This window comes from Strigops habroptila, chromosome 7 (genome assembly GCF_004027225.2).
Source record: "Strigops habroptila isolate Jane chromosome 7, bStrHab1.2.pri, whole genome shotgun sequence".
NCBI classification, from domain to species: Eukaryota; Metazoa; Chordata; class Aves; order Psittaciformes; family Psittacidae; genus Strigops; species Strigops habroptila.
The window spans coordinates 2,444,436-2,461,209 of NC_044283.2; the positions used below are offsets into that span (position 1 = coordinate 2,444,436).

A 16,774-nucleotide genomic window follows, 5' to 3' on the forward strand; every position below is an offset into this window, starting at 1 on the left:
GTAAAATGGGAAAGACTGGTGAAGGAATGTCAAAATCCAGAGCCAGTGGCGAGGCTGGCACATCCGAGCAGGGCAAAATGGGGCAAGACGGGGCAGAATAAGACAGGCTCTACTCCTCTTCCACCCCAAATTTCTGGTGTTAAGTAAATAGAAGATGTCCAGGTTATGCCCATACCAGGACATGGCCAGCACAGAGCGGAGTGATGTGCAAATGGGTGCCGGTTGGAAAGAGGGCTTATTTGGGGTGGTGGCTAACAAGAGAGGGACCATGCGTGGCAGCAGGGGTGCTGGTGATTTGTCTCAGAGGGGTGCCTGGATGGGATGCAGTGATTTTGGGGTACAAGGATGCAGGGAATGGTAATTTGGGATGGGTTTACATAGAGGAAGCAGTGCTGGGGGGCACACTGGGGTGCTGTAGGGAGTTTGGGGGAGACCAGGGCACAGCACCCCATGGGGCTGAGGGGGGGTCCATGTCACATCACCCCATAGGGGCTCTGAGGGTCTGGGGGGGTCCATGGGGTCCGCGCCACATCACCCCACGGGCCTCGGGGGGGCTCGGACGAGCCCACTCCACGGCGGAGGGGGGGCTGTGGTGGGGTTGGCCGCGCCCATGAGCGGCTGTGGGGGGGAGGTGAAGGGAGTGTTGGAACGAGCGCTGCGAGGGGGTGTGTGCACGGAGGCAGGAGTTGGACGAGCCCACTCCTCACAGAGGGGGACCCACCCGTGTCCCCCGCTGTGTTTGCACCCAGCTATAGTCTGCGGTAGAAGCCTTTCCATCCTCTCTGCGTGTAAGACTCGGAGAACCTCACGCTGAACCCTGTTTTGCCGGTGAGGCGGAGAGCGCAGGTAGCAAAGTGCGAGCCGTATGCCGCGGTGTCCCCCCTCCCTCTCTTCACGCGGTGGTGCGGTCCAGGCGGGGCGCGGCTCCCGCAGTGCTGCCGGCTCCCTCCCCTCCTGCCGCCGTTGCATCTCTGTCGCTATGGCGCTGTGCGGCCGCTCCGCGCTCCTCCCGCCGGCCCCGCGCCCCTCGCCGCGACGACCCCGCGCCGCCAGCGCCTTCCTCAGGTAACGGGGGGCCGGGGAAGGGCGGCGAGGGTGCGGGGGGCAGCGGAGGGGCTGTCAGGGGACGGCCGGGCTTTGGGCTGCATGGAAGGGGTTGATGGGGTGGGGCCGGGCGGTGGTGGGTGCTGAGGGAGTTGAAGGGGCTGTATGGAGCGGGGTTGGGATATTAAAGGTGCTGGGGTGCACTGAGGGGGTGATGTAGAGGTGTTGAGGGAGATGTCGGGGGTGTTAAGCGGGTTGGTGGGGAAAAGATGGGCTATTCAGAGAGCTGCAGGCACTGGAGGTGGAGATGAGGAAGAAAATAGGATGTTAAGGGCGTTGGTGGGAAGGTTGAGTGGGTTAAAGGCTATGGAAGTGGTGGGGTAGGCTCGAATAGAGGGGTTCGGGACATTAAGAAGGGGTTTTGTGGCTTGCAGGGAGCGTTAAGGAGTTTTGGGGGGTATTGCAGGGGGATTTGGAGGCATTAAGGAGGTTGGAGTATTATGGGGGGCTGGAGCTATGGGGAGAAGGAATCACTGGGGAAGTATAGAATAGTTTGGGTTGGAAGGGACCTTAAAGCTTATCCAGTTCCAAGCCCCTGCCACGGGCAGGGACACCTTTCACTAGAGCAGGTTGCTCCAAGCCCCTGTATCCAACCTGGCCTTGAACACTGCCAGGGATGGGGCAATGGAAGGCTGATTTTGCAGAGGGCAACTGTGAGAGAGGGGTTGACGGCTTGGACAGGATGGCAGCAGGGGCCTGGCTTGACCTTGTGGCTGTAGGGATTGTCGAATCCTGAATCCCGCTGGAGGAGGGTGTGTGGGAGGCTGGGATGGAGCAAGGGGCTTGCAGGAAAAGGGAGGTTTGGGTACCTTAAAGAGGGGCTGGTCTGGAGAGATGGGTTTGGGTAGTGTTACTGTGGGGAGCAAAGCCTGGCTTTGGCTTGGGAGGGGATGGATGTGGGTCTGCGTTGGGAATGGGGAAAAAAGGACTCTTGAAAGGTAGGAATGCTGATTTAGGGTAGGGATAGCAGAGATTTGGGAGGTATGGAGGGATTATGCAGAGAAAGGAGATAGTGTGTTTGTGTGGGCACCTGCTGGGTGGCTTGTGGAGAAGGCAACAGAAATAGATGGAAAGGAGCTGATGAAGAGATGGAATGTGGGGACATGTTAGATGAGAGTGGTGGCTCAGTGGGAGCTCAGGTGTCAGCTCAGGTGTCATTTGGTTGCTGGAGCTCTATTTCCTCTTAAAAATTCAAGGTGCGTGTGTGTGTGTGTTAGGCGACAGTGTGTATTTGAAGCATCTGAATAGAGGAAACAGCCTCAAGCTGCACCAGGGGAGGTTTAAATTGGATATTAGGAACAATTTCTTCCCCCAAAGGGTGCTTGGGTATTGGAACAGGCTGCCCAGGCCAGTGGTGGAGTCACCATCCCTGGAGGTATTTAAAAGATGTGTAAATGTGGTGCTCAGTGACACGGTTTAGTGGTGGCTTTGGCAGTGCTGGGGTAACGGTTGGATTCAATGATCTCTCAGCTCTTTTCCAACCTAAACAATTCCATGATTCTATTCTATAATATCACAAAGAACAACTCAGGAACTGAAGTGCTTGTTGCTTTCAATAGTTAGAGCACAATACATGGAAGTATTCACGAGTGTGAAGTCAGAGTAACTGGGAGATTGCATGTAAATTGCAGAATTGCATGTAAATTGCAGCCAAACAGTTGGCTGAGCTACCTAGTATTAAAGTGGGTCTATGTTTGCTGTAGATTTTGAATTAAAAGACAAAAAATAAAGGTGGTTTTATATATATATATATCTCTAAGAAGGGAACAAAAGCATTTACACTTCTCAGACAATCTGCCGGTGCAATGGAAATCCAGCGCTGAGAGAGAGAAATGGAGGGCGTCTGTTTGAAATGCATGAACATGGCTGTCCTGTGGTGGTTGTGCTCCTTCTCTGCCTGCAGCTAGGAACTGAATTGCTCCTAAGAGGGAAGGAAGAGTGACCTTTTCAAAGAATTTTTCTTTCACTGAATAAATTAATTTTGTTTAGAAGGACCTTAATGTCTGTTTATAGCCGGAAAAGCATCTATAAATTCACGATGAGTAACAAAACACCAAGATGGTAAAAAAAAAAAGAGCTGAAAGAGGAAAATGGTTTCCACTCCATCCTCTCTCTTTACGAGTGATTTTTGTAATCTGAGATCCAGTTTCAGAGTTGACATGAGAACATTCAGGCTCTCTGTGAACATCTGCAAGCTTTCGAGCTCCACTGGGAGATCCAGGCAGCATCTGTACTTTGGCATGTTTGCAAGAGGCATGTCATCCGTTAATTCTTTTTCCTTCTCAACGTTTGTTCATGTGCAGTTTTGAGGGTGGTTTTATTTTCTGGGCCAAATGGAGGCAGGGAGACCAGTGTTTGCAATAAATTTCCCAAGCAGTCAGCAGATAGCAGGCACTTAATAAAAATAACTTATAACAAAACAAGCCGTCTTTTCCCCACCCCCTGCAAAGTCCCAAACAGGAATGGAAAAATTCTGAAGACTATATAAAGAATAGAGATAATTCTTGGAGTTCTTCCACATGCTTCAGAGTTTTGGTCTGCCATATGGTGTGTTGGGAGCTGGCATTTACCACAGCGATCCTCAGCATTGTAGCAACACAAGAAAGAATGGTTTTAGTAAATAAAAGGGAACTAAGAAATGCTTGTTGTCCAAAAAGGGGATGCCTTTTTAGGAGGTGATGTCATGTTTCATGTGTCTGTGTTTAGTGGTGAGTGTTTTCCTTAAGAATACATGCATTTCTGAACTCTATTAGATGCTTTTGTTATATATCCCTGTCTAAAATCAATGTAAATCTGTGCTGTTTCATAGTGCACACACCCAATTTTATGTTACCTTCACTTAAAACAGAGCCGGCAAATCCTCATTAGTTACTGACGTTGGTAACATCATACAGATTAATTCTCACTCTGTGTCTGTACAAAATGAGTACTTGGGTTAATTTTTATGTTGTCTCTGCCTACATGCCTAATATTATCGCGCTCTAACCCATTCTGGTTTTAATCACATTGTGGTTCATTATGTGGCTTTTCTCCTGTGGCTTCAGAGGAGCAGTTGCGGGGGGGGGGTGTGTTTGGGAGGATGGTGTTACAGGGCTGAAGGAATTGTTGTGGTTTCCCAACCGGTTTTATGGAGGGACACATCTGTGTTGAAAGATTAACGGTTTGTATCCATGTGTTCCTTGGGTAATTATGCCGAGGTTCGGGATTTTGTAAGAGCACAGTTTCACCGAGTTATTTTTAAGGAACACGTTGTATTTTAGCCTTGCAAAGAGAGAACTAATTGAACTTGCTGAAATATGGGAGGATAACAAAGAGAATCAAACCACATTCCTCACATATGGATGGGTTTCTACTGTGTTAGGATTTAAGAAGTATGTTGAGTGCCAGGCTGAGGCAAAAGAGGGATGTGGGACTGTATGGTTGATAGGAATAGAAAGGTAGAATAAGTGCTTGGGAAGAAAGAGATACCAAGGAGAGGAGCAGAGCCATCGTGTTAACTCAGCTGGAGCTTCAGCACGAGTTACCCTTTGTGATCCTTTAGCTTGAATTGCTGGCTTCAGGCTTTGTGGCCACAATGATTGTGGTCCAGCAGTGGACTCTAAAAGTCAATTTAGTCTTAGGGCACTGAAGCTTAACTTATTTCTACTGAGGTGCCACATGCTTGCTTTGTCTTTCTGATAGAGATGGACTGATAGCAGAATAATTATACTTGAGCTTCTAGTCTTTCCTACTGCTTCAGATATTTTCTCAGGTGATAATGTTGGTATCCTCAAGAATGTGCTGCAACTTAAGAAAGTGAAAATAGAGACCTGGTGTTTGTAAATCAGCCTGTGGGAGAATGCATCAGAGCTGCAGGCATAACTGGTGTGTATGTGCCTGCAGGTGATGGGCAACCTAGCATTTGGTTGCATCCATGGAGGAACTTCATTTCATAGAGGAACCATTCTATAACGCATTTCCAGCCCATTAGCTGGTCTGATCTGGAGAGGGAATTTTTACAAAGGCATGTAGGGACAGGCCAAGGGGAATGGCTTTAACCTGCCAGAGGGGAGACTGAGATGAGCTCTGAGGCAGAAGCTCTTCCCTGTGAGGGTGCTGAGGCGCTGGCACAGGGTGCCCAGAGAAGCTGTGGCTGCCCCATCCCTGGCAGTGTTCAAGGCCAGGTTGGACACAGGGGCTTGGAGCAACCTGCTCTAGTGGAAGGTGTCCCTGCCTGTGGCAGGGGGTTGGAACTGGATGAGCATTAAGCTCCCTTCCAACACAAACCACTCTGGGATTCTGTGAGTTGCTTACAGCAAACAAGTCTGCAGAGGGGCTGCACTTTCTCCACCATGGTTATATAAAAATACCAGCATGTATAGTGATGTTCACCCTTAGTAGTGCTACTGTTCAGATGTGCTGAAGTGCCAAAGATCCTGAATAAACTTGTAATTTGCAAACGGCATCAGGCAGTCCCAAGTGTTTAGTAAGTAGAGATTCATGCTTGTTCCTATGTGCTTTGAGGTCTCTGAATTAGAGATGAATATTACTGTCAAGTCAAGAAGCAAGGTATTTAGTCCTGTAAAATGCACACAGCATTGAAATGTCTTCCTTTAGGTCCACTTTTAATATTTGCTGCTTACTGTTGCTAAACATGCTAAGTGGTTTTTAAAGTTGCTATATCTCCTATTTATAGTCCCTAATTTCATTTTAGAGAAATCCTGAAAATAGCTGGAAAATTGTCATGTATTTTAAGGTGGGTGAATACTGTTGTCTTTTGTGAGCAGTAAAACAGTTATTTTTGTGAGCTAAGGGGAAAAAACCAACCAACCAACCAAACCCCAAACCGAGTATGTTATTGTTTAAGCTAGATAGTAAATTTCAAAGGAACTGCTTTAAAATAAAATTCCAAGTGTCTTGAATTCGGTCTGACTTCTTGCTTCTCTTTCACAAATACATTACGATGGTGATAATGTCAGAGTTTGGGAAATCCTGGCCTCTAATATAAGCAGACAGTAAAAATGTCTCTGTTAGAAACACTGAGGTCAATAAAAGGCATGAAAAATAAACTGGATTTTTTAGGAGTAGAGTTGAAACAGATGGTGGTAGCAGCAAGTTAGCAAGAAGTGATGTTTGGGGAAAAAATAAACTCTTTTATCTTTCCATTTTATTTATTTTTAAATTTTTTTATCTTAAATCAAGTCCTTCCTGTAAAAAACAGTGTTTAACCTTGTTAATGTGAGGGTTCGCACAAGCTGGCCAGGGCTGTTCCAGGTTTTTGCTCTTGTTCACTGCTGTGTCTCAAGGCTTCAGCATGTGTGGGGTTTTAGGACTGGAGTCTTTGTGGGGGAGGAGCGTAACATCTGCCAATATGAAGCAAAAACATACTCACCACAGTGGAATCACATCCTTTGTCAGCTTTGTCAACCATAGCTGCAGCCATCCCAGCCGTATGGTGCGCCAGCCTGTTGGAATCCATCGGGAATCACTCCAGGATCAATGCTGCTATCGTTGCTGCTGGATAAAAACGTCAAGGAAAGGAAGCTTGCACGCAGGCTAAATGCTGGCAACGCTATATGCAGAAACTAAGTAATGCATTGTGGAAACATAAATAAAATGAACATTAAAATACTGTGGGATATAATGTAAAAACGAATTTATTCTTAATTGAGAAAGGCACAGTCGTTAATGGCGTGTTATTTGCCAACACACATGGCTTGCAGCACCGTGTCTGTTCCTAAGCTGTGACAGACCAGCCTGTTGTAAAGCAAGGTACTTTGCATAATGAATATGAAGATGTGCGAACAGATGAGCTCTAATTCTTAGAAGTTAATGATTGTCGATTATCTGCCCCCTTTTATTTGGATCTAGTCCAAGATGAGCAGAATATCAAGTACCTCAATATCTAGTTTCTTCATTGGCCCAAGCACACTTTATTGCCAGATGCTACCATGAAGTGTGACTTTGCCTTCTGACCTGCCTTCAGCGACAGTCGGATCAGCTTGCTGGTGTTTGAAAGTGTTTGGTTCTAGGAGTCTATGTTGTTAGTGCAGATACAAAGGCAGTGAAAATCACAGAATGGTTTGCGTTGGAAGGGAGCTTAGAGCTCAGCCAGTTCCAAGCCCCTGCCACGGGCAGGGACACCTTCCACTAGAGCAGGTTGCTCCAAGCCCCTGTGTCCAACCTGGCCTTGAACACTGCCAGGGATGGGGCAGCCACAGCTTCTCTGGGCACCCTGTGCCAGCGCCTCAGCACCCTCACAGGGAAGAGCTTCTGCCTCAGAGCTCATCTCAATCTCCCCTCTGGCAGGTTAAAGCCATTCCCCTTGTCCTGTCCCTCCAGGCCCTTGTCCAAAGCCCCTCTCCAGGTTTCCTGGAGCCCCTTTAGGCACTGGAGCTGCTCTAAGGTGTCCCCTTCAGGAGCCTTCTCTTCTCCAGGCTGCCCCAGCCCAGCTCTCTCAGCCTGGCTCCAGAGCAGAGCTGCTCCAGCCCTCGCAGCAGCTCCGGGGCCTCCTCTGGCCTCACTCCAGCAGCTCCACGTCCCTCTTGCGTTGTTGCCCCAGCACTGGATGCAGGACTGTAGGGGCAGCCGAACCATTGCTTTCAGCACTCTGGGCTCTTATACTGGCTTAAGACCATGTAGAAATCACATCTTAGGTTCCAAATTGCATGCTGGAAAAATTCTCTCTTTACCTGTTTAAACTTATTATCCACTTGTAATGCAACCTCATTGTCTGTGCTTGTCTCTTTCGGTAAGCAGCATGCAGCTCATGTCTTGTCCAGGTCTCACTGAAGTCCAAGAGTTTGGGTCTTCATTAGAAGAGCTTCAGCTGTGTTTTCAAACACAACTAATGTGGATTTTTCAGCAGCAAGTTACTATAAAACGTGCTTGTGGCGATGGACGTGGTGGATGCAGAGCCACATCTTCCAGGAGAGCTGGGTTATGCCATTGTGTGGAGGTTGTTCTTCATAGTTTCTGTTGTAAGTTGTGTTTCGGGGATAAAATGGAGTAAAAAGTCAGTGCCCTTGCTGAGGTGCTTGATTTGGAGGCGGGAAGAATCATGGAATTTTGTTCCCAGGGCAGTTGCTTTGTTTTTGTCAGATGACTGTTTAATGTGAAATGCAAGAAAATGCCGTTTTTCCCCCCCTCTGACTTTATCCACAGCTTAGCCTGTATTGTTTAAAGGCATGTAGTAAGAATTCTAATTATTCTCTTCACTATTTCTGAATGCTGCCTTTCTCCAGCCACAGAAGTCTTCTGTTTTTAATGTCAGCCTTTGAATATAATGATTTATACACACTGGAAATGATGCTGAAAATATTTTAATCTGTGAAGAAGCTTTTCCAAAGATTTCTTTCCCAGAAACCACTTTAAACAAGTCAAGGAAACATCTTCTGCTGAAGGCTGTTTAATATTAAGATTGAAATAAACATCTTTATGGTCATAAATCTCACTATGAAATAATGAATATAGAATTTGCTGCAGGCTTTTTCCTTTTATGGCTGGACTTAAGGAAATGTGGCACCAACATTCAACTTCATCTGGGCCTGGAGCACAAGAGTGATGGGGAATGGCTGAGGGACCTGGGGGGTTTAGTCTGGAGAAGAGAAGGCTCAGGGGGGACCTTATCGCTCTCTGCAACTGCCTGACAGGAGGATGGAGCCAGGAGGGGGCTGGTCTCTGCTCCCAAGGAACAAGGGATGGGACAAGAGGAAACGGCCTCAAGCTGCCCCAGGGGAGGTTTAGATGGAGCTGAGGAACAATTCCTTTTCCAGAGGGTGCTCAGGCATTGGAACAGGCTGCCCAGGGCAGGGCTGGAGTCACTATTCCTGGAGGTGTTTAAAAGACATGTAGATGAGGCCTCAGTGCCATGGGTTAGTGGTGGCCTTGGCAGTGCTGGTGTAAAGGTTGGACTTCATGATCTTAAAGATCTTTTCCAACCCAGTTGATTCTGTAATTCACTTGGCAGAAATTTCTTAGCAGCTTGATCTCAGAACTTTATATATTTTTTAAGGGGTGCACCAAAGTTGTTATGTCCGTGAAAGATGTTGGAAGTAGTTCTAGGAGAGGAAAATTTCTAACCTTCAATCAAAACTTAAGGAGGGACAGAAATATGTGACCCAGAACACGCATGCAAGTCCTTTTCTCCCCTAATTCCACTTCCCTTCTCCTCTCCACCAGAGTTTACTCCAACAGATCAGAAAATACGTTCAGAGAGCTCTAGAAGACAAAAGCTTGTGGATTTTGCTTTGCTCTGGTCTGGTCTTGTTGCACAGGCTCATAACGCTACTTTTCCTTTTAAATGAGAAACAGATTTCATCAGATGACCCGTTTGTTGAAGCTGTTAAGTTAAAGATCTTAGGAATAATTTACATTGTATCATATAATGATGTTTTTTAACAAATGGCAGTATCTTTCCCCATGAATTTCTTACAAGGAGTTTCTGTACTTGTTCTTTCTCAAATTGAGTTCTAACTGTTCCTTTCTTTTAATAGTGATAAGTAAGGGGGGAGGAATGATAGCAATATGAAAGTGTATATTCATGCAGTGTTTATAATGCACAAGAGGTTTTAAAAACACTTTGCAATCCAGCAGAACCTGTCTTTGGCTGGAGAATAACTTAAATATGCCTAGAGAGTGAAGTCGAACACAAGTTGTAAAGGGATTTTTGCATCCTGAGAGGAGCTGAATGAAAATCTACCTCTCATGCCTTTACCCTTAAATCATTCATGATATTTTTTTTCTGATGACAGTTTCTTTTCACTCTCTGAGCAGTAGCAGGAAGATGCATCCTCTGATATGGTAAATGTTTTAATAAAACTCTGCTTGCTGTGTCACAGGAGATGTTCTTGGACGTGCTTTGGCACAGTCATCTCAGTCTGTCCTTCAGATAGTTGTAGGAGTGTGATCTTCCCTTGAATAGAACTGTGCAGGGAGGTTGAGAAGCATTTTTGTTCTCATCCGAGCTCTACACATAAAGCTGCTTCCATTTCATGTGTTTTACAGAGGCTGTAGCAGTTTTACTTGCCAACATCTGATCCTTAAATAACTGTGGATCTGTTTGCATATGGAAAAATGAAATAAATCAGATTTGTTTGTACCCACAGTGAAGAGTCTAGCAAGTTTTTCTGCTCTTGATCTTGCTTGCTGTGGCGGATCATCTCTCGCCTGGCTAGTCTGGAGTCCTGTTTAATGATGGGACAGAAATCTTCTGGAATAAGATACAAAACCTCAAGTTTGGATAGCTGTGGGAGTTAGGCTTTGGTTAGGTCTTAAAGAACTAATATTTAAAGATGCTAAAATGTGCAGCATGAAGTTGAATGTTTCTTTCACAGCCTTCATAGCATCACCTACATGGGAACCAACGTCTGATAGTACCTGAATTGGTGTCTTAATCACAGAATCATTCAATCATTCTTTTGACAAGGGCCTGTAGGGACAGGACAAGGAGGAATAGTTTGTGTTGGAAGGGAGCTTAAAGCTCATCCAGCTCCAACCTCTGCCACGGGCAGGGACACCTTCCACTAGAGCAGGTTGCTCCAAGCCCCTGTGTCCAACCTGGCCTTGAACACTGCCAGGGATGGGGCAGCCACAGCTTCTCTGGGCACTCTGTGCCAGCGCCTCAGCACCCTCACAGGGAAGAGCTTCTGCCTAAGAGCTCATCTCAATCTCCCTTCTGGCAGGTTAAAGCCATTCCCCTTGTCCTGTCCCTACAGGCCCTTGTCCAAAGCCTTTCTTGTCAACCATCATCTGTGTCTTTCATTTCTGTTTCTGTATGTAAGACTGGATCAAAATATCTATTCACAGATACAATGGACTGTGATACAGTACAGCATGGAATATGAATTGGGAAATTTCAGGCAAAAAGAAGAATTGAGGGATTCAAACCTCAAGTAGGCAATCTAAAAACCTGGAGTGGTTTGTCCTGATTTTGTACTTCCTATGAAAGCATCTTCAAATGTTGTCTGTCTTTTACAGTGGGAGTTCAAACTGTGCTTAGATGAGCTATAGTGGAAACCTTTGGGGTTCATTCAGTCTTTCAGAGAAAGTAGAGCATGATCATTGTAGCATCACTGACAAGATTGATTTGCTTTTTCCATGGCTTAGCTATGAAAATAAGAATACTCATTGTTTGTTCGAGCTGATCATAAATTTAGCTCTGTTTAAGTGTTTCTGTAAGAGACATTTGTTTCTTAGAGCTGAACAGCTCTTAGTTATATAAACAAGACCATAACAAGAAAAGATAGTGATATCAGCAGGGAAATTTCTTGCCTTCTTTCTGTATTAACACAAACTCACAAAACGTTGCCTGGAAGCACAAATTATGTTGCTCTCTGTCTGGTTGTTGTAGCTGAATGTTTTGCCTGACTTAAAGATGCATACTGGCCAACTGAATTTAACTTTATATAATCAGCAATTCGTTTTATGATGACAATCCTGGCAAGATTTGATATTGTTTCATTTTTTTTTAATGTAGATTGTTACTGAAGATTATACTTTAGGCTTATAATTTCCTCTGACTGTTCGTTTTAAAAAAATATCATGGATTTAATACAGAAATAATACATGAGAGAGGTAACATGCATCATAGGAAAATTATCTAGATATGTCATGGAATCCCAGAGTGGTTTGTGTTGGAAGGGAGCTTAAAGCTCATCCAGTTCCAACCCCCTGCCACGGGCAGGGACACCTTCCACTAGAGCAGGTTGCTCCAAGCCCCTGTGTCCAGCCTGGCCTTGAACACTGCCAGGGATGGGGCAGCCACAGCTTCTCTGGGCACCCTGTGCCAGCGCCTCACCGTAAATGTTATGTTTTAAAGTTATGATTAAAATTTTATGATTTCATTGTGTTATTTATGTAGAGTTGTTTTGAGCTGTGGTTTAACTTCTGACCAGAAACCCACAAGTTCAGTTTGTTTATTTGCCTTGCAGAAAAATAATCTTTCTTAAAAGGTGCTCAGCTCTCCTGGAGTTCAGCTTTTGTTATGTTAAATGGGAGTATTTGCTCTGTGTTTTTCCATTATGGACTAAATAAAGTTCTAGAGAGTAATGCCAGATGCAAGGAATAACTGCAGCACCTGAAGCTTAAATAGAAGAGGAAATCCCCTGGTCAGGAGCTGTGTCTCAGGGCGTTTGCTAAAATTGCTTTCTCTTTTCTGTCTGAAAGTTCCCTTGGTTCTGCATTTATGTATATGCTTGTGGCAATGACAGGGTGACCTGTTTGAGTCTTCATCATACTGGTAAGCAAAAGCATCACTGGGCCACCATAGAGGCTTTAGGAAGTGAGGATGTGGGTGAGACCCTGCAGGTTTGCAAGTGCAGGCAAAGTTCTCTGTGCCTTTTCCCCTTCTCCCCTATATGAATATCCTGCTTTTCACTTTGCTCTTGCCTGGAATGTGACTGTATTACATAGTTACACACGGTGGAAGTGGTCTGATGGTGCTGAAACTGATCTTTTGGAAACTCCTCTTGGGGTGTAGGAGCTGCTCAGTCTCTTGTCAACTTTCTGCTTGGGCATCACCTACCCCATGTTGCTTTGCTTCTCTCATAGAGAAAGGAACGTTGCTGGCTTGATGAGAGGAAACTTTTGATAAAGGTTAGATATGAACAGGGCACTTGGCTTGAAGGGACAGTTACAGGTTCTAGTCTTTCAGGGCTTTTTATTTCCTCTTTTAGTGGACAAAAAGAAGTAATGTGGAGATGATTTGCTATGGTGTCTAAATGTATTTCAAACTGAAGATACCCAAGTTGAAGTGTGTTGAAGAAAAAAAGCAAGGTCAACTCTTTAACCTACCAAACTTGAGCACTTCAAAGCATTGACCTGAAGCTTGAATTCTCTTTGTTTTTCAGCTGCAGCCGCCTTCGAAACATTCAGAGCATCTTGACACAGAGCAGCAAATCTCAACCTGATGGAATCCTCTGCATTTTAGGTTAGTTTTACTTTTCTTTCTCCCCTTTTATTCTCACTATATTGGTAAAGATACCACGAGTTTCAGAAAGATGAAGATCATCTCCTTCTTTTCCCAAGGCCCAGCTTTGTTTCTCAGTGAATGGGCAGCTATTGGATTGTCACACTCTAAATAATTCTTAAGCCAATTTACTAATTTCAGGCAGACTTGCTACAATGGTAATAACATCAACATTATGAAGCCTTGTGAAAATTCAGTGGCTGGCGAATCTTTCTTAATCTCTAAATTGAAGGAGAGATGGAGAGAATTTAATCCATATCTATTTGGAGTAAACATTCAGCAGTTTAGGCAGTGTTTGCTTTCTAGCTGGTGCTTGGCATAAAAGCTCAAGGCTGAAGGCGCTTGTGTTGCAGCTGGTTTCCCTATGGAGGCAGGGAAGTGGAAAGGATTAGAAGATGCTGAGGTTAAGGGAGTGGAGAAGAGCCAGAGGAGCACCAAGGGAAGGGATTGTGATGTGCAGAGTGAGGTGGTCACTGAGAGAAGAGGGGACTAATCGGAAAACTGGTAGAATTAATAAACCTTGAATTTAGGGGAGGGACATCTTGCCTCAGTAACTCAAAATGCATTTGAAGAGTCACATGACAAACCTGGGAAGCAGTTATGAGTGAAATGGTGGCATGTATAGAGCATTTATGTGGTTTCAGTGCTTTGTTTCTGCTGGGGTTGGGGGGGAAAGGGCAATATGAGATACAGCTGCATGTGCAAATATCCTCTAGGGAAGTAATAGGGGGTTTTGTGCTGTTTTAATGTCATTTCTGTATGTCACATTGACTCTTGCTTCTTCTTGTATAATCAGTATCAAGATATTAAAGCATAAATTAAGGAATGATGATTGAAATTCCTTAGAGAAAAGGACTAAGCAGTGATTGTTTAAATAATGTATTACAGTTAAAGATGGAGAAATCTAGTGTAGACCTAAAGTGGGTAGTATTGAGCTTACATTAAGAAATTATACAACAGCTTGTTTTTTTAGGGTGTTTGGTTTTTTGTTATCTCTTTAATGATGCAGCAAGAATACTTGAAGAAGCTCATTTACTGAACCACAAAGAAGTTGTAAATGTGTATAACCTAGTTCTCCTTCAGTCAGTGTTAACTGTGTAACGTGACTCTCCCTATCCCACATTCTCCAGGGTAAGAGTTTAAAAGTCTTCAGCTTATGAGTAACTTTATAACTAGAAGGTCTCTAAGGTCACTGTGTCAACCTTCCAAGGAAACTTAATCATGCAGGATAAAGTAGAATCATAGAATCCACTCATTTGGAAAAGACCTTTAAGATCATCAAGTCCAACCTTTACCCCAGCATTGCGAAGGCCACCGCTAACCCATGGCACTGAGGACCTTGTCTGTACGTTGTAGGAACACTTGCAGGGATGGTGACTCCAGCACTGCCCTGGGCAGCCTGTTCCAATGCCTGAGCACCCTCTGGAAAAGGAATTGTTCCTCAGCTCCATCTAAACCTCCCCTGGTGCAGCTTGAGGCTGTTTCCTCTTGTCCCATCCCTTGTTCCTTGGGAGCAGAGACCAGCCCCTTCCTGGCTCCATCCTCCTGTCAGGCAGTTGCAGAGAGCGAGAAGGTCCCCCCTGAGCCTTCTCTTCTCCAGACTAAACCCCCCAGGTCCCTCAGCCGTTCCTCATCACACTTGTGCTCCAGGCCCTGCACCAGCTCCGGTGCCCTTCTCTGGCCCCGCTCCAGCACCTCAATGTCTCTCCTGTAGTGAGGGCCCAGAGCTGAACGCAGGATTTGAGGTGCAGCCTCACCAGTGCCCAGCACAGGGGGACAATCCCTGCCCTGGTCCTGCTGCCACGCTGATGCTGATACAGAAATAGCATATTTGGGTTTTGCCTTTGGTGCTAGATGAATTACATGAAATACATCAAGTTGTGCCATCTCACCATTGATACCATGGTGTTTCTTGACTACTGTTGTTAACTCTGAAGCTGCAGTAAGTCCCAAGCAAAGAACAGTCACTCAAAACATTGTACAGCTCTGGGAAAGCATTACAGGTGAAAGGAACTGCTTTGTGTAATCCACAGTGTAATGTGGAGTGTTTAAGTCCATGCATAAGACCATAGCTCTTAATAAAAAAGCATTTCTGCTATGGAAATATAGGAAGTGTGTTTTGTTATTAGTCTTGTGCTTTGCACTAATCTCTTTGAGCACCCATAAAGGGACCGTTGTTGTCTAATCTGACCTGTCTAATGTAGCCAGCAGGATTTTTAGCTTAACTTCTGATTAAGCAGGCATGTCACTGTTACAAATGTGTTAAATCTGTCTTCATATGCAACCTTCAGGTGACAAAAAATATGTAGTCTTATGTTTTTAGTCCTGTTGACTTGTATGGGAAACATATCCATAATTGTGGTTTTATACAGTCAGTGCATGTTCGATTTCACTTGACTGTCTTTAATGACTAAGAGTTAATGCATTTCCCTCACCCTAACTTTTATTTAACAATATAAACTTCTATAGCTTTGCCTCAAGGAGATTAATATTTATATTGAAACTGAAAACAGCATTGTGAGATTGAAAAGAGAGTTGAGAATGGACTAAGTATTGATATTTACCTTTTATCCTCCCTGAAGAGGATAGGAACACGTTAGAGGCTTTACCCATAAATCTTCATCTTCTGTTCAAGCATGACTACTTCGTTAGATATCTTTTTGGGTTTTTCCCCTCCATTATATCCATCCCACACAGAGCTCTTGCTCTGAGGATCTGGGAAAAACCTCACCAGCATTTAGTACATTGCACTGATTGTTCATCCCATTCCCTTTCCAAACAGAGACTATGTTAGTGCCTACTGTGCCACTTAGAATCATAGAATGGCAAACTGGTTTGGGTTGGAAGGGACCTTAAAGCTCATCCAGTTCCAACCCCCTGCCACGGGCAGGGACACCTTCCACTAGAGCAGGTTGCTCCAAGCCCCTGTGTCCAACCTGGCCTTGAACACTGCCAGGGATGGGGCAGCCACAGCTTCTCTGGGCACCCTGTGCCAGCGCCTCAGCACCCTCACAGGGAAGAGCTTCTGCCTCAGAGCTCATCTCAATCTCCCCTCTGGCAGGTTAAAGCCATTCCCCTTGTCTGTCACTTCTGATGGCAGTTCCATAATTGCATGTTGGATTTGGGGCCAGGCTCTAAAGGTGATGTGTCCATTCTCCAGCCTCACCGTCCTGCTGTCTCCCTGCTGTCCCTGGAGCTCACGTGGCTGTTCAATGTGTTATGGAACAACTGTTCATTGTTTCCATACACAAGGACATGTCAGGAGTGTTTGGCTGGGAGAAAAAGCAGGACTTTTTACCTGCAGGCTGTGGTTATGTCAGCTTAGCAGCTGTGAAATCTCAGGCATGAGGTATGACCAAGCTGAATACTTCTTGCTGTGCCAAAGGGGAGTCTCAGCCTGCCCTTAGACCGCTCCTTTCCTCTCTTTCCTCCCCACATGCATTTTACATCAGTGCTGGTGGTTGATATCTTGCATCTGCTTCATCTTACTGAGCAGACAAGATTTCTTTCCCCCCTCCCTATGTTTGGCCAAACTCATTTCCTGCCAGTTTAGCAAACTGAATCAGGTTGGATGAGCCCTGACTCTGGGAGAAGGAGCGGGAATGGCTCTTTGGGCAGCAGCGAGCTCTTGGGCTGAGTCACTGTCTCCCTAAACCCTTGTGGTGAGTTGGGAACAGGCTGGGAGTTACTAAACTCCAGGCTCAGCTGGAGCCAGGCGTGGGG

General features: G+C 45.3%; 1 protein-coding gene across 1 annotated transcript in view; it reads left to right on the top strand.

Annotated features, from left to right (window-relative positions):
• Positions 1-957: 957 nt before the first annotated feature.
• The window catches only part of C7H20orf194 (chromosome 7 C20orf194 homolog), a 78,801-nt gene continuing 62,984 nt past the window's right edge, over positions 958-16,774 (top strand). The window contains exons 1-2 of the mRNA XM_030491485.1: positions 958-1,065; positions 12,933-13,012. Of these exons, the coding sequence (XP_030347345.1) occupies positions 980-1,065; positions 12,933-13,012 (166 nt within the window). The 5' untranslated portion in view covers positions 958-979. The remainder of the gene's footprint in view (positions 1,066-12,932; positions 13,013-16,774) is intronic.